This window comes from Catharus ustulatus, chromosome 7, assembly GCF_009819885.2.
Source record: "Catharus ustulatus isolate bCatUst1 chromosome 7, bCatUst1.pri.v2, whole genome shotgun sequence".
NCBI classification, from domain to species: Eukaryota; Metazoa; Chordata; class Aves; order Passeriformes; family Turdidae; genus Catharus; species Catharus ustulatus.
In genome coordinates, this window is record NC_046227.1 from 16,521,741 (window position 1) to 16,548,500 (window position 26,760).

At 50.9% G+C, this 26,760-nt stretch overlaps 4 protein-coding genes across 5 annotated transcripts; 1 reads left to right on the top strand and 3 right to left on the bottom strand.

Annotated features, from left to right (window-relative positions):
- Positions 1–1,185: 1,185 nt before the first annotated feature.
- On the top strand, positions 1,186–6,459 carry LOC116998700 (collagen alpha-2(I) chain-like). The gene is made up of 5 exons (XM_033064710.1): positions 1,186–1,666; positions 4,601–4,807; positions 5,036–5,180; positions 6,008–6,083; positions 6,346–6,459. The coding sequence occupies exons 1-5, from the start codon at positions 1,186–1,188 to the stop codon at positions 6,457–6,459; spliced, it is 1,023 nt and encodes a 340-aa protein (XP_032920601.1).
- Positions 6,460–8,616: 2,157 nt separating this feature from the next.
- Positions 8,617–10,029, bottom strand: LOC116998911 (homeobox protein Hox-D8). 2 transcript variants are annotated; one of them, XM_033065083.1, is made up of 3 exons: positions 9,910–10,029; positions 9,483–9,630; positions 8,617–8,912 (listed from the first exon to the last, which is right to left on the bottom strand). In XM_033065083.1, the coding sequence occupies exons 1-3, from the start codon at positions 10,027–10,029 to the stop codon at positions 8,617–8,619; spliced, it is 564 nt and encodes a 187-aa protein (XP_032920974.1). The 2 variants fall into 2 exon arrangements, with proteins under 2 accessions (XP_032920974.1, XP_032920972.1); XM_033065081.1 differs by having other exon boundaries at positions 9,483–10,029.
- Positions 10,030–15,014: 4,985 nt separating this feature from the next.
- On the bottom strand, positions 15,015–16,493 carry HOXD9 (homeobox D9). Its single transcript, XM_033065145.1, has 2 exons — positions 15,821–16,493; positions 15,015–15,256 (listed from the first exon to the last, which is right to left on the bottom strand). The coding sequence occupies exons 1-2, from the start codon at positions 16,491–16,493 to the stop codon at positions 15,015–15,017; spliced, it is 915 nt and encodes a 304-aa protein (XP_032921036.1).
- Positions 16,494–20,573: 4,080 nt separating this feature from the next.
- On the bottom strand, positions 20,574–22,972 carry HOXD10 (homeobox D10). The gene is made up of 2 exons (XM_033065167.1): positions 22,231–22,972; positions 20,574–20,851 (listed from the first exon to the last, which is right to left on the bottom strand). The coding sequence occupies exons 1-2, from the start codon at positions 22,970–22,972 to the stop codon at positions 20,574–20,576; spliced, it is 1,020 nt and encodes a 339-aa protein (XP_032921058.1).
- Positions 22,973–26,760: the final 3,788 nt, after the last annotated feature.

Consider the following 26,760-nt stretch of genomic DNA (forward strand, 5'->3'; position numbering starts at 1 on the left):
CAGTCAGTCTGCAGAAGTGTCAGCCCCTGGCAAATGGGGTGGCCTGGGCTGGGCATGTGTGTTGGACACATGCATCCAGGACACTGGGGTTGTGAAAGGTGAGGCTGTGAGATAGAGAGGAATTGATGATTGAGATACAGCTCCCTCTCATTTAAGGACAAGACAAATGTTTCAATAACTGAGTAATTCCAGCCATGAGATTTTTGAAGTGGGAATTAGAACAATTTTCACATTTCCTATTCTAAAATGCAGATGTGAAAGTTGACTTTGAAGCTCTGGCCAGTTCATTCTCTAAGCTTTTATGCAAGTTTTCATATTTGGGGCTGACGATCTGGAGACAGATAAGAAGTGTAATGAAATAACTCAGTAACAATTGGTTTCCCTCTGGTAATTGTGATAAAGAGGTTGGGGGAATTGAATCACATGTATATGCCGCCATCTCTCTCAGTGATTCTTGACAGACATGACGACCGACATCCTACCTCCAGGACCACACTACCAGAAAATTACAGGCTCCATCTCTGACTTTGAAGACCTACTAAGCACCTTGATAGCGTCCAACGCGTTTTACCCTTCTGCTTTTATCATAACCCCGACTTTTCAACAGCCACCTCGTCGCCCATGCCCTCGCGGAGCAGGATGTGGGCATGCAAAGGGCCCTGCCTGCAGCACCCCATGCCCGCAGGCAGATCCGGTGGTAGCCGAGGCCCGGAGCGGGCAGGGCGGCGTCGAGCCGCGCCTCAACATCAAACGGGGGCAGCGGCGGCGACACCTCGGGTCCGCGGGGGAAGAGGGCTTGGAGTGCGGGGCAGGGAGGGGAGGCCGGGGGCCGTGGGAGCGTCTCGCCGGGGTAGGCACGGCCCATGGGGGTTGGTGCCGCCAGGGTCGTGTCCGGGCACGGCTGGGGAAGGTGAAGCCTGCAGGCAACAGGTGAGGCGGAGGCAGGGAACTCTGCCGGGCCCCGGCTTGCAGGAGGCAAGGGAGGATGTGCGGGGGCCGGGGGCACTGCCCGAGGCAAGGGAGCCGGGGGAAGGAGGGTGCTCTGGCACCCGCATCAAAGGAACAGGGAGGGAAGAGGCGGGTGCCCGACATCAAAGCGCGGGCTGGTGACCGGGAGGGCAGCGGGGCACACGAGGGTAGTCCCGTGGCGCTGCGGGTTAGGCAGGGTCTGTGGACCCGGGGGAGATGGGAGATCGCGACGCTGGAGGGAGTGGAACACACGGGTGTCGGCTTGAGACGCCCGAGGAGGGCAGTGGAGCCCCCCGGCCATGTCCCCCGGCCGCCGGTGGGCCTCTGCCGCGGGCCGGCGGGCGGCAGGCTGCGGGTCCCGAGGCTGGCGGCGGGGCGGTGGGCCCCTCGCCCCGCGGAGGGGAGAGTGGCCAGGCTTGTCCTACAGCGCCTTCTCCTGGAAGAGGCCGTGGAGACATAAGGGCTGGTGGCTGCGGTCGGGGCCTGTCGCGCCCCCGGCGGTCGCTCCACGGCCGGGCTCGGAGCCCCGAGGGCGGGAGCCGCGGGCAGGTGACCGCGTCCCGGTCCGTCGGGGCGTGCGCCCACACGCGGACAGATGCGGCGGAGCCAGGCCGGGCCGGCGGGGCGGCTGAGGGGATCCCGGCCGCCCTGCACCCTCACAGCTCCGGCTCGGCTGGCTCCCGGCCTGGGGCACTGGGTAGGCACTGCCTCCCCTTCTCGCCGCCCCCTCCCCCGCGGGTGATGGGAGGCGAGTGCTGAGTTTGGGCAGAGCCTGCTGCCGCTGAATGCACTTTTATTGCCTCTTGTCTCTCGCAGAGACCCTTCCTCCGCGCCCCGCCCGGCCTCCGCGACCTGCTGCAATGTTTATTGTGCCTCATCTTTTCCTTTCGCTTCCTGTTTTTTCCTCTCCCGCTCCAGCAGCATTGAGTGCCGCACTGCAGCAGAGCAGTAAATACCTTTAACAGCTGCCTGCCAACCGCGGGGTGAAATACAGTCTTTGTTCGGATTTCTTTTTCTGTCCCAAGCGCTCATAAAACACCCCTTAGGGATTATAATTTTTGGGAGAACGAGAAAATGAATCGGCGGGACTTTCAGTTCTTAAGAATGCAAAACCAACGTGACTTCTCCTAGTCTTATCGGGTCTCCCGGGTCCGCAGTTCGCATCGCCCCTCTCTCCTTGCACCAAAGCCCTGCCAGACTCGGGAAACAGAGGCTGTACTTTTTTCCAGGCAACCTGCAGCAGCTAAGCAGGAGCCAACCTGACTTCCCAAATGGCAGCCGGTGCCAGCGATACCCCCGCACTGCCAGGGACACTAAGCTGCCGTTTCCTGCCAGCTGCTTTGTGATAGTGTTTTTATACTGCCCGTGCGTCAGTAAAAGGTGCACTGGGAATCGGTTGTTTCCTTTCAACACACACGCACACCGAAAAAAAAAAAAAGTCATAAATTCTGTCCCAACACGTCGGGAAACGAAACAAGTGAGAGAAATTTGACTGTGAATCTTGTACTCCAAAAATTTCAGCAGACTAACACATCTATACTCATACCACATTTTATAGGATGTAAAAATACAGTCCTCATACGTGTCATATATAGATAAACAGATAAACACTATATATAAATATATATGAATGTGCCGTAGATATAAAAGCCTATTTATTTGTTATGAGTACTTACAACTCCATAGGTATGTTTAAGAACATAAACAGACCTATGTGTACTTGAATGTTAACAATGAATAAATAAATGCATACATACATCCGATAAGAAAAAGAATAAGAGCAAAAGCAAGCCAGGAAGGAAGCCATTTAGAAAAAAGCCGAACTCCCACATAAACCAGTGAAATCATAAATGCATATGTGTATCCCTATGTGTCAGCAGATGGACCCGCAGACACACACATACAATTACAATTCGTTAGAACATCCTGCTTTTGTTTTCTTCTTTTTCCCCAGGCTACAAATAATTTCAAAACAGCTCAAGGACGAGATTTTCTGAAGTTTTTGCAGAGATTTATAGTCAAGTAGCTATAATTACTGTGTCACCTAGGAGGGATTCAGAGAGTGAAATCTAAAGCAGCACATATTTTCCACGTTACTCTTGAAGACTGGTGCTATGTTGAAAACGATTCGCCCCAAACAAACCCCAAGACCTGCAGGAGCGCAGGGCGGCCGGGTAATGCAAAGAGGCAAAGCGTGGGGTACAGGGATCTTATCGCTGACTGTAGTGGGGCTCGGGCTTAGCAGGCTGAGGGGTGCCCAGGGGTGGATTAAAGAACAATTTCTTCTCTGGGTTCAGAATATGTACTCGGGGCATGACTCGCACCCTTCCACCCTCACTGTGTGTTGTGTAGTCAGGCGTTCTGCTTTCCCGTTAATTAACTGGCTGCTTTCGGGGTAAATGGCGAGTGGGTGAATTCCTGCAGTGCAACAGCACGGAGCGCTGCAAATACCGACCATCGATGTGAACGCGAAATACCCAACGGCGAGCTTTCCGCCGTGCACCAACAGTCTAAAAACGAGATGAGTAAAGCATATATACGTCCGCAACAACGTAGTTCCAAAGAGTATGTGTTCTACAGAGAGAAGTAGATATGTAGATACGATACATATGAATATAGGTAATGTGAATGTGGATGTATATACACATGTAGGTAACGCAGGAATAGTTTACTTAACTATTCTATCTCCTCGATATATTTCAAAATAAACCAAGGATTTGTTGTTGGGTTTATTTTCGAGAACTTGTCCCCCATTTAGCTCAGGTGATTTCCACGTGGGAAGGAGCCGTACTGCGGGCGTGCGCTCCTGGCCGTGTCCCCGCGGTTGCCGAGCCCGGCCCCTGCGCTGCCAACCGAGCAGTTCGGAGCCGCAGCCCTGCTGGCTCCGCACTGCAGCAGGACAAGGATGTGAGAAACGTCCCGGTGAGGCAGGCGAGGGCTCCCGGGGCTGGCCCCGGGCACAGCCCCCGGCTCGACCGGCTCGGCGGAGCCGCCCCGCGCCCTCCGCCCCCGCGGGAGCGCTGACACCGATTCTCCTGTGAAAACACCTGTTAGGCTTTAAAGTTACTCGACCGCCCTTCCGCCATGGGGAAAACAAAGCTAGAGCATCACCACAGCACGCTTCAGGCTGGCTGGGGAAAAAAGTACCCCAAAAGCAGAGCGAACATACTGGAAGAAACCCCACGGGCAGGCGAGGCACTGCCTGCGCGCACTGCGCCCCAGCCTTCCGCCCCTCGCGGCGGAGCACCGAGACATCGCGGCCCGCGGCGCAGTTTCCGTGAGACCGCGCGCAACAGCTGCTTTCACTCTGCGGCATTCCCACAACCACTATTAATAATAATAATAATAACACCACCGAAAATTACAATAGCAGTAACAACAACAGCAATCATAGCGGTAAAAATAGTAATAGCAATACTAAAAGGAAGAAGAAGGGTTTTCGAGGGACAGGTGACGAAGAGGGACAGGAGGACGGGGAGCCGGTGCCGTGCCGCATATCGCGGAGTACCGGCGACCAGCCCGAGGGCAACTGAGTGCTTACCAGTTCTCGGCATTGCCCGCCTGCGGAGAAGCCCGGGAGGGTCGCTGTAATCCATTTTGCACCCGCGTAGCAATCCGTGTGCCGGAGGAGATAGCGGCAGCGGGGGCATCGAGCGATGGGAGAAGAGCGAGGGGCTGCAGGCGGCGCGGGTCTCCGCGCATCCCTCCGTGGGCGCGGGAGAGCAGGCGGCGCGGGGCCGGGCAAGTGTCAGTGCAGCGGCGACGGGACCGGCCGCGGCTTTGGGGGAGCGGGGCACAAACATGAGGGCGACTGCCATACACCTCAGCCTAGACAAAGGTTAGAAAAAGAGGGGCTGAGGCTCTCTGAAGGCAGAATGCAGGGGGAAATTCGCCAGGGAAATCAGGAAAAGGCCATGAAAGCGCTCGCTGCCTGCACATGACCAGCCGCAGCCAATGACGAGCCCAAATAGGTCATAAAAAGGTCTATTACCAAGTTGTAAATTTTCTTCAAACAAAAAGGAATTTACTGCAATTCCTTGCGGATTTTGCACATACTGCTTCCCAGCGCCATGTTTCTTTCGCCTGCGCGCTGCACTTTTACTGAGGCTTCGGTCCCGCCTGCCCCCGGCCTGCGCGGCACGGGCGCGGTGTTGGAACCCCGCGAGCACGGCCGGGACGCGGGAGATCCGCACGGGGCCGCGGAGAGAGGGGCAAGCGGACGCTGAACCGCATGGAGAGGGGCAGGGCACTGTGCCGAAGGATCCGTTTCTTGCCAAACGAAAGGGGGCTTAATCCGCATCCCCACCCTCTTCTCCCACCCCTCCCCACCTCTCCACCGGGCACTAAAAGAAACCACATCTGCTTTAGCGCCCACTACTGAAGCGGAAGCCGTCGCCGACATAAAAATAGTCCGAGCCTCTTCCCCACCCCGCAGTGCGCGGTTCCCGCAGGTTGCGCCGGGCACTGTCACCGCGCCCAGTGCACGCTGCCTCCGCCCCCGATAAAACCTTCCCGAGGCACCAACAGGGAAAATCCGATTCCTAGAAAGTATTCTAAAAAAAAATTTGAAATGGGCCTATGTCCTCAAGGAATACTCGGCTCGGAGACGGAGTACTGTGGATATTTCTCGCTCAAGTTTTGTTTCAGGGAATAGCCAGACCCCTCAGTCCATGACCTCCGTGCTGATTGTAACTGCTAACAAAAGTAAACACGCCTAAAGATGTAGGATCGATGTTGGATCTTTTTAACACACTGCTTCACGCAGTTGCACACCTTTGAATATTGCCTCGGCTGAGGCTATGGCAACTTTCGTGGTGTCTGCAGCACTCACAGCCGCGCTGAGCCGCTCCTCAAGGGAACGGAGAAATTCCGCTGAAACCAAGGGCGCGGTGCATCCACTCTGCGGCCTCTCGCCGCTGCTCCCGCCGCAACCCGCGCGGCTGCGGCTTTTCCTTGCCAAAAGTCCGATGGCTCCGATTCTACAGGGGACTCGGTGGCCGCCTGGGTCAATCTCTGACTCCGTTTTCTTTTTTCTTAGCAAGTTTCCAAGTGAGACCGAGGCAGAGATTCAGATGCCAGGCCGCGGGGGTGAATACCTTAACAACTACGGCGATGTTTTGTTTTTCTTAATGAGTAAGACAGGGGTGATTCCAGTTACCACTAGGCCTTCGCCAATTTTGTGCGCTCAGGGAAGGCAGTTTCTGCCTGCGTGGCTGCGTTCCCAGTCAGTCCTAGGAGAGCGACGCTAACGGAAACTTCTTCAGGAATATTTTAATTTTATTCTTTGTCTGATAATTAAAAACAACTACAGCAGCAGCGCAGAAGCTCTTTCCCGGACAAATACTAGCCTAAGGAGTACTCCGCTGGTGTGTGAAGGTCTGCGACGTGCCTTCGCCTGGCGGGCAGCCCGGGATGGCAGCGGGGGCACCAGCACGGCTTTCCCCGCAGCCGGGCCGCCGGGACCGTGTTGCGTCCAGCCTCCACCGCTAGCGCAGCAAAAGCGAGAGGCTTTTCCTGCCCGGAGACCAAATATGTCGGTGCCACTAGCACGAGTATTGTTTTGAAAAGCGAGGGGTTTTGCTCGCCGAGCCACCGGTTTACTTTAAACGCGTAGCCACCCGCCCCACATCCTCCCTTGACACTAGGGATACCGGTGTATTTATGCAAATCCATGCAGAAAAATGTTTACTTCACTGCTTTGTTGCAGCTTCCCCTTGTTTACAACCTTTAACCAACTAGGCGATTAAAATAAACCCGAGAACAATAGCTCCGCTTGCTCGTGCCTCCCTCCAGAGCTGGCTCTTTGCAGCAGTGGAAACGTGCCTGCCTCGGTGGTGGGGAGCGGGGAAGAGGAAGGGAAACGAAATGAACCAAACCCGTCCTGCGAGTCCCATCCCCGTGAACGGCGGTTCTCGCCGCGCCGGGAGTGCTCCCGAGAGAGAAGCGGAGGATGCGGGAGAAGGGCCCAGCAGCGGGCGGGCAGAGCGGCGGGCGGCAGCTCCCCGGGAACCTGGCTGTGATTTTCCGAGCAAGGCCTCGGCTCAGCCCCGGCCTCGTCGGGATCACGTTTATTTCTGGGCAGATAATAGAATTATATGTCGTGTTTGTCGCAGTTTCTGGCGCGTCCATTCGATTTCCTTCACGGAGCCATTACTCAGGGGAGCGTCAGCCGGTAGGGAAAAAATGACCCAAAAATCTTGGTAGGGATTTGTACCTCGTCCCTCGACCCTGTGCCTGCTGCTCCTAAAAAGGACGGCTCTTGGCCGTCCCGTTTGATACCGCACTCTGCGGGACCCCGCCGCGGAGCGGGAGCAAGAGGAAGGAGGGGAGAGAGAAATGAAATTGCTTTGCTAATCACGGGACCTTTCCTCCCGTGCTCGCGGGAACCGTGAGGCAGGCTCTTTCTTCACCAGCTGCGGCCTCCGCTGGGAAACGCATCATATGATAATATTTAGGGGTAGAAACGTCTTTCTCTCGACCTACGCATGGTTTGGGACTCCTGAGAATTACAGCCCTGGAGAAACCCCCACGCAAGGTCGCAAAATCTTTATATTTCTTTGCTTGTCAGCATCCTCGGGGAGGCCGGGCCCGCTTTGGCTGTAGTTTGCGTGGCAGGGCTGGACGCCCCGCACCGGTTGGAGCAGCCCTTGGGGATGGCGTGGGGCCGGAATTCTCTCCGGGCTCCTCTCCCTCCAGCCGGGCTGGCAGCAAATGGCTCCGTAGGGTTAGGGCCGTGTTTGCCGGCAGCGGTCCCCTGCACAGCCGCCCCGCAGCCGGGGTGGAGGGCTGGAGAAGGCGAAAGCAAGGCCCAGGAGCGCACACCGGGGGCTCCCCGGGCCGGCCCGCAGCCTGAGCTCCGCTCGCAGGTGGGGCCGCGATCCCCGCTGGCCGCTGCTTGGCCCACGGCCCCGCAGCGCTCGTGGCAGGGAGCAAGAAGCAAGTTTTGTACTCGATGTGCCGTTCCTAGACCCCAGAGAAACACCCAGCATCGGAGGAGAGACGGAGGGAGGGCGAAGGGGAGAGTTAGTTCGGACCAGCGGGAACTCTGAAGGCTTCTTGAGGGGTGAATTACAAAAGGGATATAAAGATGCTCGATACATTTTATAATTGAATAAATTCGGTTTATTTTAATCAAATATTATAGAAGAAGGTTAAATATATTCCTATGTTATTTTCTTCAAGATTATTAAATTTATTTAATTTATTCAACATAAGATAAGAACAAGAATTAAAATAGCATAAGTGCACTTATCTTGATTAATAAAGCGTTGTTAAATGTCTTACTTATTGATATTTATTATTAGGAAGTTTATGTCGTTTCCAACAATCACTGTCTTTTAAGATTGCAAATATATATATATTTTTTTATATATCTATATATCACCAGAAATTTATTGCTACAAACTCTGTATCACATTTGAAAAAATAAGTAGGTGAAATGTTAAATCTAGAGATCGTTCTGGATACGCTTATAAACAAAGTAAAAGCACAAACAAGTGAAGCACCCGAAGCAAGGGAATGTCGAACGGAGGGACATGGGGTCACTCGTCCCACGACAAGACCAGGTAGAGGGGTGGATGAGCCGAGGTGTCGGGCTTCAGCCCTGCTTATTTTTGATTGACTTTTACAAAGACATTTTGGGAAAAATTAATTCGTCTGGCCTTCGGCTCTGTCTTCTTCCAGATCATGTGCTTCCTTTTTGGCCTCCCCTTCCTTTCCCTCCTGTCTGGAAGCGGGGAATTTGTCCTTGTTGTTCTCTTTTTTCCATTTCATCCTCCTGTTCTGAAACCAGATCTTTACCTGCCTCTCGGTGAGTCCTAGAGCGTGAGACACCTCGATCCTTCTCTTCCTGGTCAGATAGGGGTTAAATAGGAACTCCTTTTCCAGCTCTAGAGTCTGGAATCGGCTGTATGTTTGTCTTCCTCTCCTCCTACCCGGCGCTGCTGTTTAAAACAAAAACATAGGGGTTTGGAGGTTGGTGTGGCCCTTCAAAACAAGGCGCAGGCAGGCAGCGGGGACTCCGGCCCCTCCGGAATCCCTCGAGAGAAGCCCCACAGAACCGGAGGGAGAGAAAGTAGAGGGCACAGAGGAGTCTAGAGCTTTACACAAGAGTGAGAGGGACACAGAGATAGTAAATGCACGAAGCGCCTGAGCTGTCCCTCTGCGGGGTCACTTTCTCATCTTGCACACCACCCCCTTCCCGAGCCGGCACCCTTCCCGTTCAGGCAGCGGCGACGGGAGACAGCCGAGCGTGTCAGCTGCGCCTTAGAGTCCGAGAGGCGTCCCAAAGGCTACTCTTGGGTTGGTAGCTGGCTGCTGCAGAGGTTTCTGCTTGCTCACTGCATCCCTTTATTATCGCCAGCCACCGCGGTGATAGGAATCGCGGTGAGAGAGGTAGGGAGTGGGGGGAGACACAGGCAGGGAGCGAGAGTCAGCGAGAAAGAAGCAGGAGGAGGAAAATAAAGTTTCAAACTCAGACGTGAGATGGAAGCAAATTTTTGACTGCGTCCAACCTTGTGGTCTCATCCAGGGAAACATTTGAGCAGGAGACGAGCTCTGATTTAAGTGGTCTGGTTCCTCGCCAATATTAGCACTGGACGATTTACAGTCAGGATATTGTACCAGCTCGGCCTCTTGCTGTGTCGTAAAAATCTGCTGTCTCTGTAAGTTATCGTATCCGTAAAATTTAGCGGGCTCCCCGTGACAGGTAACCCCGCTGCAGGGGGCAGGAGGCGGAGGCGCGGCGGGGGGAGGAGGAGGCGGCTGGTAGGCGGCCGTGGGGCTCCCCCCGGCCGGGTGGTAAAAGTCCGCGGCCGCTCCGCCGCCGCCCCCCGCCCCGCCGGGCGCGGGGTGCGCGAAGCCGGCGGCGGCCCCGCCGTTCCCGTAGAGCAGAGCGGCGGCGGCAGCGGCGGCGGCGGCAGCGGCGTGTCGGCCGCTCACCTCGGGTGCGAAGTGACAGTCGTAGTACGGGGAATTGATGGCTTCCCCCGCCGCCGCCGCCGCCGCCGCCGCCGCCACCTTGTACTTGGAGTACAGCGGGTTGACAAAGTAGGAGCTCATCGGGGAGGGGGCAGCGGCGGGCGGGGGCACGGAGCGCTGCTCACGCCGCCGCCGCCGCCGCCGGTGCCTCTACGCCGCGCTCATGCCGCCGCCGCCGTCGCTGGCCCGTGCGCTCCCCGCTCCTGCTCTCCGTGTATGTGGTGACCAGGACTGGATTATAATCGCTCCCAAAATGACCTGCCTCACTGCTTTTACTATTTCCTATTAGGCACACAGCAGCCCGCGCACGCACACACACACACACACACACACACGCTCATGAGCTCAGGGGGGACTTTTGGCTTCAGTTTACATGTGCCGCTCCTCGGGCAAGAAAAAAACTCGGCCCAGCCCTGCCCGGATCCACCCCGGCCGCGGCACCCCCGCTCCCCCCTCCGGTGTGCGCTCGCTAGGAGCCGCTGAAAGCCCCGCCGCGCAGGGGCGAGGCGGCCGCGCAGATCCCGCGCGATAACCGCGGGCGCGCTGCCCGGGGCGACGCCGCCCGGCTGACCCAGGCTCCGCCGCCCGGCAAGGGCAGAGCCCCTCACAGGGAGCCGATGCCCACCGCAGGGTCTCCGGGGGGTAGGCGAGGGCAGTGGGGTGCCCGTAGGGCGGCGGTGTGCAGCGGCCGGGCCCCCTTGCCAACGGGCCCTCCGGGTCATTTCCTTCCAGGCGAGCAGATCGCTGGGAAATGAGATGCACATTTACCCTTGACGCCTTGCACGCATGGCTGAGGCTCCAGGTTAATTGATACTTAATGGAAATCATGCCTATGAATATACTTTCCATCATTTCACCCTTGGTGGACGTCATTACCGAGGCAAAGAGAGAGAGGGGGGAAAAAGAATAAAAATGTGTGGGTGAACGGTTAGCACCGCTCGGGGACTCGGTCCGAAATAAGTGAGCCCTGTTCTCCGGGAGGAAGGAAGGAAGAAAAGCGCTGCCCAGCAGGCTCGGCGCTGCCCCCGCTCGGACAGGCCACCCCCGCTGGCCCCCGTGCCCCAAGAAGCGTCGTCTCCAGTCCTCTCTTTCCCGCTTCGTCCTGCAGTGGGAATCAGCTTTTCGGAGAGACACCCTCAGGAGCTGGAGTCCACCCTATTTTGGAGAGAGACGAAAAATGTAGGTGAAATATAATACGGGCCCAGCCAGAGCCACGTGTGACCGTCTGATGCGAATTGACAAAAAAATACTTGTGGTTACATAAAAGGCATCTCAAGCTCCTTCCCCATCACACCCCGCTCTTCCACCACCCCCACGCCTCCACGCCGATAAACTCGCTTTGTCTCGCTGGCCAGTCCGGCTGCCCCGCGTGTGCGCACCCCGACGGGCCCTGTGCCCGCAATGACACCCTCGCCCAGGCAGAGGCCCCGGGGCGCACGCGTTCAGGAACTCGCGGAGGTTTAGGGACCCCCGTGCAGCCCAAGGAAATGTGGGGGGGGGAGGGCAATGCCCGGGAACACACACACGGACAGACAGCAGCAAAAGCCCTTCGCCAGAGACCAACAGGAAGGCAGGAGGCCTGGCAGAGGGTGAGCGGCAGCGCGGAGACGCTGCCGCACCCTGTGGAGGGGCACAGAGGGGCAGCGGCTGCTTCCCGCACCGCGCCGGACACCCCCGCCCCTGCTCCTGTACATCGCGCCGGGGCGTTAATTCCGCGGGCCAGCGCCGTTCCCCGCGGGTCAGTGCGGTTCCCCAGCACCGTTCGTTCCCCAACGCGGTTCCCCAGTGCCGTTCGTTCCCCAGCGCAGTTCGTTCCCCAGCGCCGTTCCCCGCTCCCCGCGCGGTCCCGGCCGCGGGCGCGCAGAGCGGGGCGCGGCGGCCGCGCAAGGGTGGAGCGCGGGCGCCCTCTGGCGGTACGCTGTGGCAGCGGCAGGCAGCGCCTCCGCCCCGTGCTGCCCGCGCTGCCCGCGGCCCTTCGGCCCCGCCGTCGCCTCGCCAGAAACTCCAACTCCAACTGCGGAACGCCGGCGGAGCCAGTGCTGACCGATTCTTCGTTTTCTTTCTGCTTTTGGTTGGGTTTCTTCCTTTTTCTTTCTTTTTTCCTTTTTTTTTTTTTTTTCCCTCCCCCCACGCCCCCCGTTAAGTTTACAGTGCCATTTTCTTAGCACATTTCGGTGACCCTCTTTTATTTTTTTGCCAAAGCTATAATTAACTGCATACAAAGAATGCGCCTCGTTTACACATGGCAGCCAGGAAGGACGCCGGAGCTTTGAAGACGACTGCTATCGCGTTTTCGATCATGTTTCCCCACATATTACACCACGAAATCTCCATGTGTGGTAGTTTCAGAGTTATACGTTTTTGTATTCAAAATGTTATTTTGTTTGCCCGTGCTTTTATGTATTTATGGATTGATTTATGTAAACGAAAGTAAAGATGAATCTTTGTTCACCCCCTCCTTCATCACACATGCCTGTGAATTATTCGGTATAATGTGTGTGCACGAGACTGTGCATATGTGGAAACATATATTAACATAAGCGACGGGTAGGAATGAAATAATCCTGTTTTGACGCTAAAAGTAATTTCCACAGATGAACTGCGTTTCATCCAACGAGATGTTTGGTTTACTTTCTGCCATTTTGAAACGAATGCACGCAATATTAAAAACACGTAAACAAAACAAAAATGTACAAGGTAAAATGTGTTAATCTGCCTGATATAAAATAATAAAAAGATGATGTGGGCTTGGTGAAAATTTCTTAACAGAATCTCTGCTGGAATGAGCACAATGCAGTTTTGTGTTTTGTTTATGTGTTGTTACAGACCAACCCCTCCCCCCACGGGTATTTGCAAAAATATTGAGGCTGGCATCATAGGATTCATTGCAGTAGAATATCCAATAAAATACATTTCAACAAATAAGCGGACTTCGTAAAATCTCTGTTTCGTGACCTTCAGGTCTTTTTTGAGTCTGTTGCCTTGGCCCAACGCTGACATACTGAAATTTATAGTCCAAGGTTTTAAGACCTAGTTTGTCTGCATTTTTTTGCCTTTTTCCCCCCTAACAAACATAAACATCAAAATAAGGTGCTTTCAAAGAAAAGTGCCATAGCATATCGTAAACTCATTAGATCCAGACGTCTAGCCATCTCAATGGTTTTATTATACCACGGTTCTTCCTGTTTTAAAAGAATTATAGGTATCTTCTCGACAATGGATGGGAAGCAATGCAACACCTTTTCCTGGCAGTGCATGCTTTTGCTTTCTTTTTTTTTTTCTTTTTTTTTTTTTCTTTTTTAACAGAGGTAAAAAACATTAAACACCAGGTCTCTCAGCTCTCCCCTTAATCTTGAATTAACCGAACTGCTCGTAAATATTTACGGGTCCTTCATTTTAATGGTTGCTCTTTAAACAAAGCATTTTTTACAATGAACTTCATCTCAATTATCTTGATAAAGTCATGTGTGTTTATAAATGCAGAAGGCATGAGGCGCGTTGCTAAATGAGCTCTCGCCAACAAAGCCGAACGTTTGGCAGCAGCTCCAGAGCTCCCAGCCTCGCAGTTAAAGAAAGCAGAGCTTAGAACCGACCCACCGGGGAAAAAAATAGAATAAAAACCATGTTTAACCGAATAGGCATCACTGTGTTTCCTTGGCCCCAGAGGGCCGGTGTGTGGAAGCATTTCCTAACCCATCCCAGGGGATGGCTGATGTTTGAAAGAGCGCTGGTACCTGAGGCCCGCGCACGGCGGGCGCAGCTCCCCGGCCTGTCCGCGCTGAGCCCGGGCAGCACACGCGGCTCGGGGAGCGGGGGAAGGTGCCAGAGGTGCTGCTGGCCGGTAACTCGGTACGGCCTGTCCCGCAGCCCCGCAGCTCGGCACGGCCTGTCCCGCAGCCCCGCAGCTCGGCACGGCACGGCACGGCACGGCCTGCCCCGCAGCTCGGCACGGTACGGCACTGCACGGCCCGGAGCTCGGCAGCTCGGCACGGCCTGCCCCGCAGCCCGGCAGCTCGGCACGGCCCGGCACGGCACGGCACGGCCCGGCCCGGAGCCGCTCGGCCCGCGGGAGATGCGCGGGGGATGCGCGGCAGGGCGGGCGGCGAAGGGCGCATCGCGAGGGGCGCACAGATTTCTCCTCTCACCGCAGCGCTGTGGTTCGGTCACGGCAGACTTTATTGTGGAATAACTGACAACAATTACAACAGGTCCGCAGCTCGAGACACGGAGTGGGTAATGAATACAACAGTCACCGGGGGCAGGGACGGCAGCTAGCCGGGGGACCGGGAGGCGCTAGGCCTATGGCGAGCGGCTCCGAGGATGAGACAGCCTCCTAACAGTGCACTAAAGGGGGGGAAGTAGCTCGTGGCCTCTCTGTGGCATCTATTGCGAAGGATTCAGACCTAGAAAGCAGAAGTTTGGGGAAAGATTTCCTCTTAGTAGGTCGTGGACAGCACAGCAACCCCCATTGATTTAAGCGACTGTAATTTAAGATATATTTTATTACCATAATTATGATTAATTTCCTTACCTTTATTTTGGCAAAATAACTATCTAGTCTACATCACTTTTAAGAAACATGTCGAACAATTAACATCAGATAGAGTTTCCAAAGCTAACGTGCACTCACAATATTGTCATCTAAATGGTCTGGGAGGGAGGAGGGGAGTATCAAGAGACTCTGAAAAACACGTTGTCGAGCAAGACAAAATTTCCTGCAATACCTGACACAGACCACGTTTCACTTCTACCAAAAAAAAAAAAAAAAAAAAAAAAAGACAAAAAAAAGAATGATGCAAAGTCCCTGGGGTGGAGTGCAGCAGGAGGAGGAGAAATGAATGGGGGGCTAAGGGTGCAGAAGAAGAATAAAACCAAACTAACACACACCAAAAAAAAACCAAAAAACAAACACCCCCACACAACCAAACAAACAACAAAAAAGTAGCCACAACTCCCAAAAAAAACTAAAAAGAAAAAAAACTAACAACCAAAATCCCACACTCCCCCGATAAAAATCCGAACTCAAAAGCAAATCATAGTCCCCCAACTACATTTCTGCCCCAGCGTTAGTCTCCTTTATTGCCTTTCTCCTTGTTCATCTTTTTCATTTTCATTCTTCGGTTCTGAAACCAGATTTTGACCTGTCTCTCTGTGAGGTTTAAAATCCTAGCTACTTCGTATCGGCGGTCTCGGGTGAGGTACATGTTAAACAGAAATTCCTTTTCCAGTTCCAGAGTTTGATACTTTGTGTAGGGACAACGCTTTTTCCTCGTTGAACGAGCGTGGATCCAGTTTGCTGCAGGGTTATCTGGAAGAAGGGAGGTATATAGGGAACGGGGAGTTGGGGGGGGGAGAGAAAGGTCGTTAAATTAATTTAACGAAGGATGGACTGTTTTCACAACTTTGGAGGAATTATCATAAAAGCCTTAATGCCCCAGTCTGTTTACTGTACAAATGATGTCTTGATGGTAGGTGGTTATGTGGAGTCTTTTATGGGTGCTTGTTGCTGCTTGCGCTGGGGTAGGCGTCTAGACGTTTTTATAGGTTAGTAAAACTATCAGTTTTGCACATTCGAGCCTTACAGGTTTCGGCAATAAATCAAAGAGGCAATTTCTTTCTTTCTTTCTCTCTCGCTTTCTTCCTTCCTTCCTTCCTTTCTTACTTTCCTTCCTTCTTTCTCTCCTTCTCTCTTTCTTTCTTTTTCTCCCTCTCTCTCTCAGCATCTATTCCTATCTCTATTCCTCTCTGTCTCTCACACTTCCTATTTTGTTTTGTCTTTTTATTTCATTTTCTTTCTCTTGTCTTTCTTTCTTTTTTCCTCCTTTCTTTCCCCCCTTTTCTTTTTTTTTTTTTTCTTCTTTTTTTTACTTACTTGGGTCAAGTTGCTGCTGCTTCTCCTCTTTCAGATCGCTGCTCGGGCTGGGGTTGTGGCTGCAGGCGGCGGGGTCCTTGGAGCTGGCGGCAGGCGCTTTCTCCCGGGACTCCTGGAGGAAGGAGCTGCACGTGTACTCGGGCACACCGATCCCCTGGGACTCCCGGGACGAGGAGCACTCAGTCCTTTTGGAGGAGGAGGAAGAGGAGGAGGAAGACGAGGAGGCGGCTGCTCCCGTCTCCGGCTTTATCCCGTAGTGGCGCCCGTTGGAGGAGCCGGAGCTGGACGCGGAGCCGCCGCTGCTGCTGCCTCCGCTGCCTCCGCTGCCTCCGCTGCCGCCGCCGCCGCCCGGGAAGCCCGGGAAGGGCTCGATCCAGGAGCGCACGTAGCGGCCAGCGTCGGCTGCCCCTAAGTGGGGCTGGTGCATGTAGGGGTGGTAGATCCCGGTCATTGCCGCAGACGGCTGATGGTGAACAGTGGACCAGGAGGTGGAAAACACGGTGGATTTTGGTGCAAAGCTACAAGAGGAAAAATCTGAACCCTCTGCAACACCTGATGGCCTGGAGGTCGCACTGTGACCTCCCTGGACGAATCTACTCCCATAAACTTCTTCGCTTTCATGGCCTATGAGAGAATCGACATAATAGTTACTTATGGTGCCACTAGACGACATTTTAGGCTCCCCTCTTAGTCATATAAAAGGTTACACTGTTAACTGTATATGATACCCTCCCGGAGAACAATCGTAGTATTTTGCAGACTGCAACCCTCAACCATTGGTTGCGGAGCCCACGTGATCATATTTACCAATACTGCGAGTAAATCAATCCGCTAAACTGGGGCTGCTGTGATTAAAAAAAAAATCATCATCAACAACGGCCCCGCACAGGGCACCGCACCGCCTGCGCCCCGCACCGCACCGGGGCCGCCCGCCCGCCTGCCCTGCCTGCCCTGCGTGCCCGGCTGCCCGTCCTGCCCGCTCTGCCCTGCCCTGCCCTGCCCTCCCTGCCCTGCCCTGCCCTGCCCTGTCCTGTCCTACCCTCCCCGCTTGCCTTCCTGCCCTACTTGCCCGCCACCCTGCCCGCCTGTGTGCCCTGCCTGCCCGGGGCGCGGCGGGCGTGGCCGCGCTGGCAGCCCACGTTCCGCGGCGGGTGCGGACTATTTCTTCACCTTCTTTGAGCGATTTCTGCCATTCATTTCTTAATCAATGAGAGGCAGGGTGTTTAAATAAATCCAACAGCCTTGGCTTGCTAATCACACTCCAAGCTGCTGAGGGAACCCGCTGGGAAAGGGGGATTCTTGCCTGTAAAAACAAACCATCGCAAGCTGGGACTGTAACGACTTCTCATAAAACAGGAAAATGTTACAGTAAAAGCACATTGCGGTACTTCCATATTTCAGAGCATGTGCGGGTATTATTATCCACTCCCCACACCCCCGGACAGAAAGTTTCCATGGAAAGGATACACTTTTAAAAAGAGATGCCCATTGTGTTGTTTTAAAACAGGTGGAAGACCTCTGTAATGATTTTATGCCTTTCAATAAAAATTTTATGAGGTGTATTTGATTATAGATTAATGTGTCCCTAATAAAATGGACGGATGGAAACAGCAAAGCCTGTGTCTCCGAGCACAACTGACGTGTGGCTGAACACACGCTCCTCTATCTGCGGGACTTTGGGGCTCCACAGCCTGAACACAGCCCCCCTGAAGGTGCCCAGCGCGGCCGGGAGGGACGCGGCCAAAGGCAGCCGGAGGAGCTGGCCTGGCCCCGCAGTCCCCGCACAGGTTCCGGCCCGCCGAGGGCGCGGGGCTGTCGCTGACCCCAGCTCGCCAGCAGAGCTGTCTCCTCCGCCCCTAGTTCAGGGGGAGCCACGTTCAATGCCTACGTGAGATCTTTTTTGCCCGCTTTGCTTTCTTTTCCATGCCTTCCCTCCCCACCCTTCCCTCCCGGCCTGGTTTTTTCTTGCCCGAGCGTAACGATGCCCCGTTAGTATTGAAAAGTGGATTACCCATGGTCTTCTGCCCACGCCTGCTTCCCCGGGCGAGGGACGGTGGCTGTGTCGGGATCTGGAGGAAACGCAGAGAGTTAGTGGCGAGCCCGCAGCACAGCCCGCCGGGGGCACGGACAGCAGCGCTGGGAAAACACTTCCTACTCGCGGGCCGTTATGAGGAAGGGACTGAAATTCCTGTTTATTTAATGATTTATTGCTCTCCTAGGTTGTTTTCTTCCTTTTTCCCCTCTTTTTTTCCCTTTTCCTTTAACCATTTTTTTACCTTTTAAATTTTTTTTTAGGTCATTTGACTTAAGCATTTTCTTCTGCGATTTTATAATTTCTATTGCATTGTTCTCTAGGAGCAGGGTTTGTGGTATGGCGAAGAATTGCCCCTCACTTCAAACAGATATAAATTGGTAAAGCAGGCAGGTTAGGGTGAACCTCTTTTTTACATACGTTAAACTCTTGATATGGATTAAAAAGATATTTACTTCCCACTGCCGAAACTTCTCTGGTGGTGTAGTGAGTATCTTTAAAGGAAAATAAAAGGCCGTGTGAATGTATTCAATATTTAAGGAGTTGGGGTTGTTTTGTTGGTTTGGGGGTTTGGTGTTTATTTTTTTTTAAGCACAATTTGCTGTTTGTTTTTGAAATGGGAACAAGCACAAAGTACCTAGGTGCTTGCGGCTCTCGCAGCTTCAAAATGATGATGCCTTGGTTTGAGGAATATATAACCTCTTCCCTATGAGTAAATGTGCACATGAGGAAGTACTGGCTTAAATTAAATATCAGCGACGAAAGACCAAACAGAACGCCACCAACAGCATTATGAGCAGTATCTGTCACCAAGTCGCACAATATTGGCACTATCTTGAGTTTAATTTCTTGATTTAGAAACAGCTTAGGGGAGAAATGGGCGTTGATTGTGAGCAAGCTGGATTCCCAGCGCGAACAGTAGCCATGCTACTTTTTCAGTACCCGTTTGAAGGTGAAAGTATGCCCAAGTATTTGCACTTCAATTTGAAGTCATGTTCATTTGCAAGTTATTTGCAGTTCTACTTAGTATATCTGCTCGCACGGGCACTCATCCGCTCTCAGCACACACGCCCTTCCTCAGCAGAGCCCCGCTAATGCCATTTTTCAGCTATGTACAGAAAGGGTTAAGAGTCGTGAACGTCATTAGCTGGATGTGTGCTACTAAAATGGAATTGCGCGAAATAAAACGATCTCTGAGCAAACAGAAACGGTGCAGGGTGACAAAAGTGGGTCTGAAGAGGCTGGTGTACTTTTGTAAGCACGCCTAGGAGGGTTTCTGCTCAAAAAAAAGCCAACCTCGCCAGATGCTGGGAATATTTTGAGGGAATATTTTTTTCCATCCACGGTCTTCTGAAAGCTGTTGAGTCGACCGAAAACCGAGCTCCTTAACATTTAGTTACGCTCAGCTTTGCATTTATTATGGAGGGGTTTTGTTGTTCTTTCCTTCCTTTTTTTCGAGCAAAGACACGAAATCAAAGTCTGCACGTTGAAAGCACGCAGTGAGTGATATTTTTTAAATCAACATACGAACATCAAATAAAATGACACACATATTCCTGACAGCTTGTAGTAGAAAGATATTTTTATCACTTACCATTTACGAGTTGTACGAGTTGATTGGATGAGGATGTCCAGTTTAGGTCATAATATTTTACAGCATTTTTTTCTTTTTTTTAATCCGTTACACCCTTTTTTTTCTTTTTTTTTCTTTTTTTCCCTTTTTTGTTTGTTTGGGTTTTTTGTTGGTTTTTTGTTTGGGTTTTTTTTTTTTTTTTGCATTCAGTTTGTCAGACTGCGAACATCACACAACATTTTATCAATTAATCAGTTGTTTACAGAGACATTTATAAATTAATTAGGTTTACATCATTTCCCGGCCCAGTCTCCACCCCACCTCTTAGGAAAAAAAAAAAAAAAAAAAAAAAAAGGAAGGGGAAAAAATGGAGGAAAAGAAAGAAAGAATGCCAGGCAGACACACACAAAGACCAGAATATGGTAAAAAAGGTACACCAGTCCAAGAAGTTGTTGATAGAGAATGATCAGGAGACCAACCTGCATCTGTGCTTTAAACATTTGCAGAAAACCAAAGGAACCGCAGTAGTTTACAGAGTTTATTGCATTATACATGCAAACAGAACATGCACAAGAAGGACAATTTGCTGCTGAACGACTACTATTCCACATATGCACCACAAGGAAATGTCTACAATGGAGAAGAAGGAGATATTCCATTTTACGAAGGACAATCTCTAAGTTCATTTGAGAGGATAGTTACATTATAATGTGCTTCTCTTTCCCCCCGCCCCCACAGTTTCCCCCCGCTCTTTTTCTGAAAGTATTGAATGTACTCAAAATGTTATGGCCCGTGTAACAGCCCCACATAAATACCATTTTGTTAGTAAAAACATGAAAAAGTCACATTGCTTGGATGTTCGACAGTTCCAATAAGTTAAGACCAAATGATAATATTCAATAATAGTTACCCTGCATTACGATGAGAACAAAAATAAATTACACGTGCTAGGTTTTATATATACTCATCATAGTAATACATATTCACTTGCAGCGCTAAAAGAAGGACGAAGAGTCACATTCTATCAGAAAACAAAACAAAACAAAACAAAACTGGAAAATGCCGGGTTTTGCCAGAGTCTCTCCTGCCTTTATCAAGTGGTGGTGCTGTGCCCATTCCTCACTGGTGCCCCCCCCCGGGGTTAGGGTTTAAGAGAAGGTCAGATTAGCGGTCAGTTCCCGGATTCGGTTCTCCCTGCTCATCTTCTTGAGCTTCATTCTGCGGTTTTGAAACCAAATCTTGACCTGCCTGTCAGTGAGGTTTACGCTCTTACTGATCTCTAGACGGCGCTCTCGAGTGAGATACATATTGAATAAGAACTCTTTCTCTAATTCCAGTGTTTGGTGTTTAGTATAAGGACACCTCTTCTTTCTGCCACTCTTTGCAGTTAGCCAATTGCTTGTTGGAGTATCAGACTTGATTTCCTCTATCAAAATCAAAGAAGAAGAAAAAAAAAATCAAAAATTCCTCAGACTGTTAGAGTGTACCCTTGGCCATGACCCCTCCTCTGCAGTGTCTGGCAGATATGGTGGATGTGGGCATTAAACACCGCTCGGGTGAGGTGTGGGCTCAGTGAGGGGACCTGCTGCCAGGCTGGGCTCGCCTGTCCCCAGCACGGCACCCTGCCCTGCGGCCACCCCGCTCTCCTACTCCTGCCAGTAAAGGTCTCTCAAGTTTTCGGCCGGCGTTTAACATTTCAACAATATTTAACCTGCCATCCGCCCCATGGACACATCCTAACGGGTCTAGCCTCGCCATGGCCGACTCGGGCTCCCACGACAATTGCCACGGAAATATTCCAATTACAAAATAATTTCGCACTGTATTTTGAAGCAGCATCCCCACACACATCAGTTGAAACACGCAAGCACACCTATAAACAGATATAGACATTTCCCAGACAAAATTATATACAAGAAATTAACCCCCTGTGCTGGATTTTTTTTTTCCCCTTTTAGGTTTTCTTTTCCCCACGAGAAATAAATCTACCCCACATGAAGCTAGATTTGGGCTACTAAATATAATTCAGATAAAGAAATTCTCAATGCACACAGAGGGTAAAAATCGACCTAGAGGTTGCAAAGTACATTTTGATAGCAGAAAATTTCTCGTTTTCGCATTCTTCGATACACGCCGTTCGAAAGAAAGGCGTTAGTGCACTTTAAAAGGGAAAATAAAATCAAAGTGCCACCACTTTCAGCTTTCAAAAACATTTCAAAATACTGGTGCACTTTTGGAGACCAACCCAAGGTTATCTAAAGCACCACATTGAAATATTCCACCCTTGGACCAGGCAGATAGCGGGCTGCTGCTTTCATTGTGCATTTCTTTCCAACTTTACCCAGCCTGCTAGCACCTATTCCTCACCTATTTTAAGAGGATCGTAATTAACTTTAAATGCAATCAAACCGCAGTAAGGCTCAGTGGAAAAAAAAAAAAAAAAAGCGAAATACTACGAGAGAAAAGTTGAGCTGCTCGTATTTTACAACCTCCAGACCTGCTTTTTTTTAGAGGTATGGGGCTGCTTTTGGCTGCTGCAGCGCATTACGGAGCACACGGCTATATTCCCCGCATCACAGAGGCTGTCTGCGTGCACGGGAGAGGCAGATCTCTACGGAAAATCTTTGGACCGTTTTGTGTAGCATTTTTGCCTGCCAAAATCTTCAGAGAGACAGCACCTGCAGCCCGATACTCCTTAGCATTAAATGTGATGGCTGTGATGCTCGTTAGTATATTCGAGCGTGCTTTATGGTGCTGGCGTGTTGGAGTTACACCACGGCACGGCTTAAACTCGGTAATACAGACCTTTACTCTCCTTCTCCTGGACTTCTGGGCTGGACACGGAGCCTTCGGGCAGACAGCTCCGCTCCTCTTGCAACGTGGACTTGGGCTCGGGACTTTCCACTTGAGAGACTTTAGCGGTGCTGTCTTGGTTGTTCGGGTTTTCATTCATTTTCTTTTCCAGCTGAAGTTGAGCAGATATCTGCGGTTTGGAGCTGCCGCGAGGGTTTAACTGTAACATTACAGTTGAACTCGTTTCAGGGCTATTATTGTACTCTTGGGTTTTCCCAGTGGCGTAGGTCTGGCTCAGTCTAAAATATCCTGGGACAGGAACCTCGGGGTTCTCAATGGGGCATGATTCAGACACCAGCCTCTGGTATGAAGGGACGTCTGCAGAAATGAGTTTGGATCTCTTATCGGAATACATGCAGCAATTGCTTTCTTCTTTAATATTTGTAGTGAAGGAACAAGTGGGGACCTGCTGTGTAACAGGTTGCTCTATTCGACAAGATCTGTTCGGGTCTGTCCAAGTGTCTACTTGAGGTATATAAGGATGTACATTCATACCCATATTTTGGTGATTAACTTCTCTCTTAGCCAGAGACGGAAGGAGTCCACAGGTTTGCATCCCATACGTCCCAATGTCTGTGCTAGGTGGCATATACATGCTGGCGCTGTTGGAGTAGAAACTGTCACTCCTGCACGCACTGATGAGAGAATCTACTAAAAAAGTATTAGCGGCAGGAGAGCTGTTGGGAAAGGACATTTTGGGGCGGAATTTGAGGAAGAGAGATTGTGTCCTTTGTAGGCTGACATCTCTAGGAAAACATTCCCGTGTAATTGCGGATGCCTCCGCGCGACCACATGACAGGCGGGCCAATGGCAGCGCCCGCCGCCCCGCGCGCCGCCGCCCCGCCGCTGACGCGCCCCGCCGCGCCGCCCCGCCGCGCCCCGCCGCGGTCAACAGCGCCCCCTGCGCCGCCGCGCCGGCACCGCACCGCGCCGCGCCCGCCGCCCGCGCTGCGGCACCGGCCCGGCCCGCGCCCCCCGCCCGCCCGCGCAACCTCCGCGCCCGCCCGCGCAGCCCCCGGCGCGGCGCGAAACCGCGCCCGCCCGCCATGGCTCCTGTAAGGGCCCCGCCGCTGACAAGTGCGGGGACAAAAGGTTGCGGGATTTATTAATGCGTATTAAGGAGAATCAGGGGCGATCAATAAAACCCTCATCTACATTCTCGGGCTACTCGGTAATTTTCTTGCTTCTGAAGCTTTTTCAAGAGTTATACCCTCTGTTGCCGCGCACGGGAAGATATTTTATTAACAAATCAATCGAGACTTTGTAAAGGATAAGATTAATAGTTAAGATTTAGCATAATGGCGTTCGCGTTATGAATTATTGAAAATTATACTATTGATTTTTTTCCTAGCTGCTAACCGAGAAGGTCAATTTTTGTTTTAACACAAATCGTCAAATATTAAAAGGTGGACTTTTGTCATAACTCGAATTTTATAGGGAAGCTACATTCCTAAAATTATTTTACAATGCTCTCTCCCGACCGCCTGGGGAAGGGGGAAAAAAAAAAAAAAAAAAAAAAAAGTGGGTTTTTCACTTGCCCTGCAAACCGAAAGCATCAAAAGGGTAATTTCTCCTTCTGTAGCATTGCTCATCAAAAATGAAACTCATAACCTCAGAAACTCATATCCTCACTGCAACTCCTTTAACTCCTTTAAGCAACTTTTTCAGTCTATTTTTTATAAGAATGATGAATGCATCTGTATTGTAAAACAAACAAACAGCAAAGAAAGCAACCAACAGAAGGCAACAGTAACTGTCTACATGGCAGATCACAGTTTTCCGTCCCAACATTTTAAACGTGTTTTATTGTTTTTCCTCCCACTCCTTACCCGTATTTGCACCCGCAGCTACTACATTTTAAATAGTGGCGGTAGAAACTGTTTATTACTCTTTATCGGTTTACTTTCCTTTCTCTCTCTCTTTCTTTTTTTTTTTTTTTTTTTTTTTTTTTTTAACTAGAGTATTTCTTATGTGGGACTAATGTTGTCAAGGACCCTCATCCACACAAAGTGAACTTGTTGATAATTTTTGTTTGGGACTCATTCGCCTGTTTATTTTGGGCCTTTCCACCATCAAAACACCCTTTCAGATCCCCAAGAGCAGGCAGCACGTGAAAGGATTTTAAAAAATTTAAATGCGCCTTTCGCACACTGACAAACATGCGTTTTCCACCAGCGTGGGTTTGAATTTTCCTCTGTTTCCTGGTATTTGGATGTTTTTGTACTTTACCGTACACTTTAGACTGCTGGAAACAATAAGCCTATTTAAAATTTCGCGGTGGCAATGAGACAGACCTTTTAAAACCTTATCGCAGCTGTTCAAATACAACATCATTGTCAGGTTAAGAGCCAGTGTCTTTTATAGCCGCAGTCTCCAGCTCCTGGGTTGCCGGAGAGTTTAAATATTACCTTCGTAATATTCGCAGCTCGCAGGCTCTTTCGGCAGCATCCCCTGCGCCTGGCGCAGCCCCTGCCCTCCCCGGGCACGCTTGGCCGGCGCCGCGGGCTGAGCCGAGCGCCGGGCGCTGCGGCGCGGTGGCCACGTAAGATCATGATCAGAGCCATGGCTAAGACTCGCCTGCGCCGGGGAAGAAGCCGCGGCGGAGCCCACGACGCTCCCTCCGAGCGCCGCGTCCCCCCCCCCTCGCCTTCTAGCAATTTCCTCCTCTTCAACAACAGCCTGGACAACCCACGGAGTTTAAAGAAACAAAATACTATTTTTCTTGACGCAGTTTAAGACTTGACTATTAAATCTAATCAGGAATTTTATGCCCATCAAATGGTTCTTTCATAATCTTTATTTACACTGTAAGAAAAGGGGTCCCAGAAATATCCCAGCTGAAAGTATCAGCCCAGAGGTTTGCGGCGGGTTTCGCCCAACAGTAAAGTTAAAACAATAAGCAAATGCTGAGCTGCTTTCCACGCCGGCCTCGCTGCTGCTGCTGCTGCTGCTGTTGCTGCTGCTGCTGGAGGAGCTGAATTCTGGGCGCCTGATTAGACATGAGGGCTCTTTGATTTTTTGTAATTGAAAATATTAATTTCATGCATGTCACTACACGGAAACTCAGATGACTGTTGTGATTATAATAATTTAAATATTGCGTTCAGGACTGGCAAACGGCTCCGTAAGACCCTTCGCTCACGGTAAATCATGAGGGGTTTAAAAACGGGCAGCAATTTTTTACTGAAAATGAACAGTAGAAAGTTTAAGCTTGATGTAAATAGAAGTTGAATAAACATGCGAGAGCCATTGGGGAACTGGGGACTTAGGCTCTGGGCATTTAATGTCACTATTGTTTTAAATCATATTAAAATGGAATAAAGTAATTAACATTAATAAATAAATCAATATTGTGCAATAAATGAGATATACAATCTACATTAATATAAAGGTTTTGCTCTCAGAGCCCCATATTTTTCCGAACGAGGGTGAAAAAATGCCCCAACCAATGGGTCCATGCAGATGTAAATTACTGTTTGTAATAAAGCATAGGTGGACATTACAGTTTTCTCCTCTAGCAAATGTCAGGACTAAAAACTGGAGGTTACCAGACGTGGCAGCAGGGCTTAATTTTCACTGCCTTATCTCCCTGAACCTTATTACTGGTGATATGATTATGTTTTTGTCTCGGCTGTGCCGAGCATTCTCATAGTTGCAATTTGCTGTGTTTGTGTCTCGTTATGTGAGGGGGATGGGAGAGGGGTACGAAAGAAGCTAGGTATTTTGCAGATGCCTTCAGTAACAAACATATTGCAAGAAATGTCTTATTTTTAAAATAGACCGGAACCCAGGAAGCTTTTAGCAAATTTCCTTTGATTTATTTGATTTCACCATTTTATTTAGGGTGTCCTTAAACGCGCGGAGTGTATATTTTCTGCCACGCTGTTATATTGAAGGGACATTGAAGAAAATTTTATTTAAGAAAAAAATTTGGCTACGATATTATGCCCTTTCTTCTTTTATTAAAGCAACTGTCACGTTGCCCAGATTTCTATGTGCCGTATTTTCATAGAAAGAGTCGGCGTCTGGGCTGAGGGCTCAGATTCTCTAGATTTTTTTGACCGAGGTTAGGGGATAGACACGGCATACTGATGACATTATGCTTTTTTCCTAAATATCAAAGACTATAAAATAAACAAAATAGCACACTGGTCTTTTCTTCCAAGGTCTTATTTCTGAGCGTAAGGATCGCACAGTAGCACTGACCATACGCTCAGCTTCGCCCTAAGCCCCAACCCTTCTCCTATTGTATTTCCATATTTTTGTGGACACAAAAGTGACTGAGTGTGATGAGTTTTTAGCGTGTATATTGGCAGCCTTCAACCTCGGTATTTGTGCTACACATTTATCTTTCGGCATTTTCCTGCCGCATTTATATTTTAATCAGAAAATAAACAAACGCCCTTTTAGTTCTACGTGAAGGACAAGCCCAAAGTCATTTGGAAATAGCTCACAATCTTTTCTATCTAGAGGAATTTCACT

What these genes read in the sequence shown, in the direction of transcription:
- LOC116998911 (XM_033065081.1), bottom strand. Translation starts at nt 10,029, where the DNA reads ATGAGCTCCTACTTTGTCAACCCGCTGTACTCCAAGTACAAGGTGGCG. An exon ending in TCCCTGGATGAGACCACAAG is followed by an intron (nt 8,913 to 9,482) that starts GTTGGACGCAGT and finishes TGTTTTAAACAG; the next exon opens with CAGCGCCGGGTAGGAGGAGA.
- HOXD9 (XM_033065145.1), bottom strand. Translation starts at nt 16,493, where the DNA reads ATGTCGTCTAGTGGCACCATAAGTAACTATTATGTCGATTCTCTCATA. An exon ending in GCAGCAGCAACTTGACCCAA is followed by an intron (nt 15,257 to 15,820) that starts GTAAGTAAAAAA and finishes CCCTTCTTCCAG; the next exon opens with ATAACCCTGCAGCAAACTGG.
- HOXD10 (XM_033065167.1), bottom strand. Translation starts at nt 22,972, where the DNA reads ATGTCCTTTCCCAACAGCTCTCCTGCCGCTAATACTTTTTTAGTAGAT. An exon ending in CCAGGAGAAGGAGAGTAAAG is followed by an intron (nt 20,852 to 22,230) that starts GTCTGTATTACC and finishes TGATTTTGATAG; the next exon opens with AGGAAATCAAGTCTGATACT.
- LOC116998700 (XM_033064710.1), top strand. Translation starts at nt 1,186, where the DNA reads ATGGGAGATCGCGACGCTGGAGGGAGTGGAACACACGGGTGTCGGCTT. An exon ending in CTCCCGGCCTGGGGCACTGG is followed by an intron (nt 1,667 to 4,600) that starts GTAGGCACTGCC and finishes GTGCCGGAGGAG; the next exon opens with ATAGCGGCAGCGGGGGCATC. An exon ending in ACCTTAACAACTACGGCGAT is followed by an intron (nt 6,084 to 6,345) that starts GTTTTGTTTTTC and finishes TGGTGTGTGAAG; the next exon opens with GTCTGCGACGTGCCTTCGCC.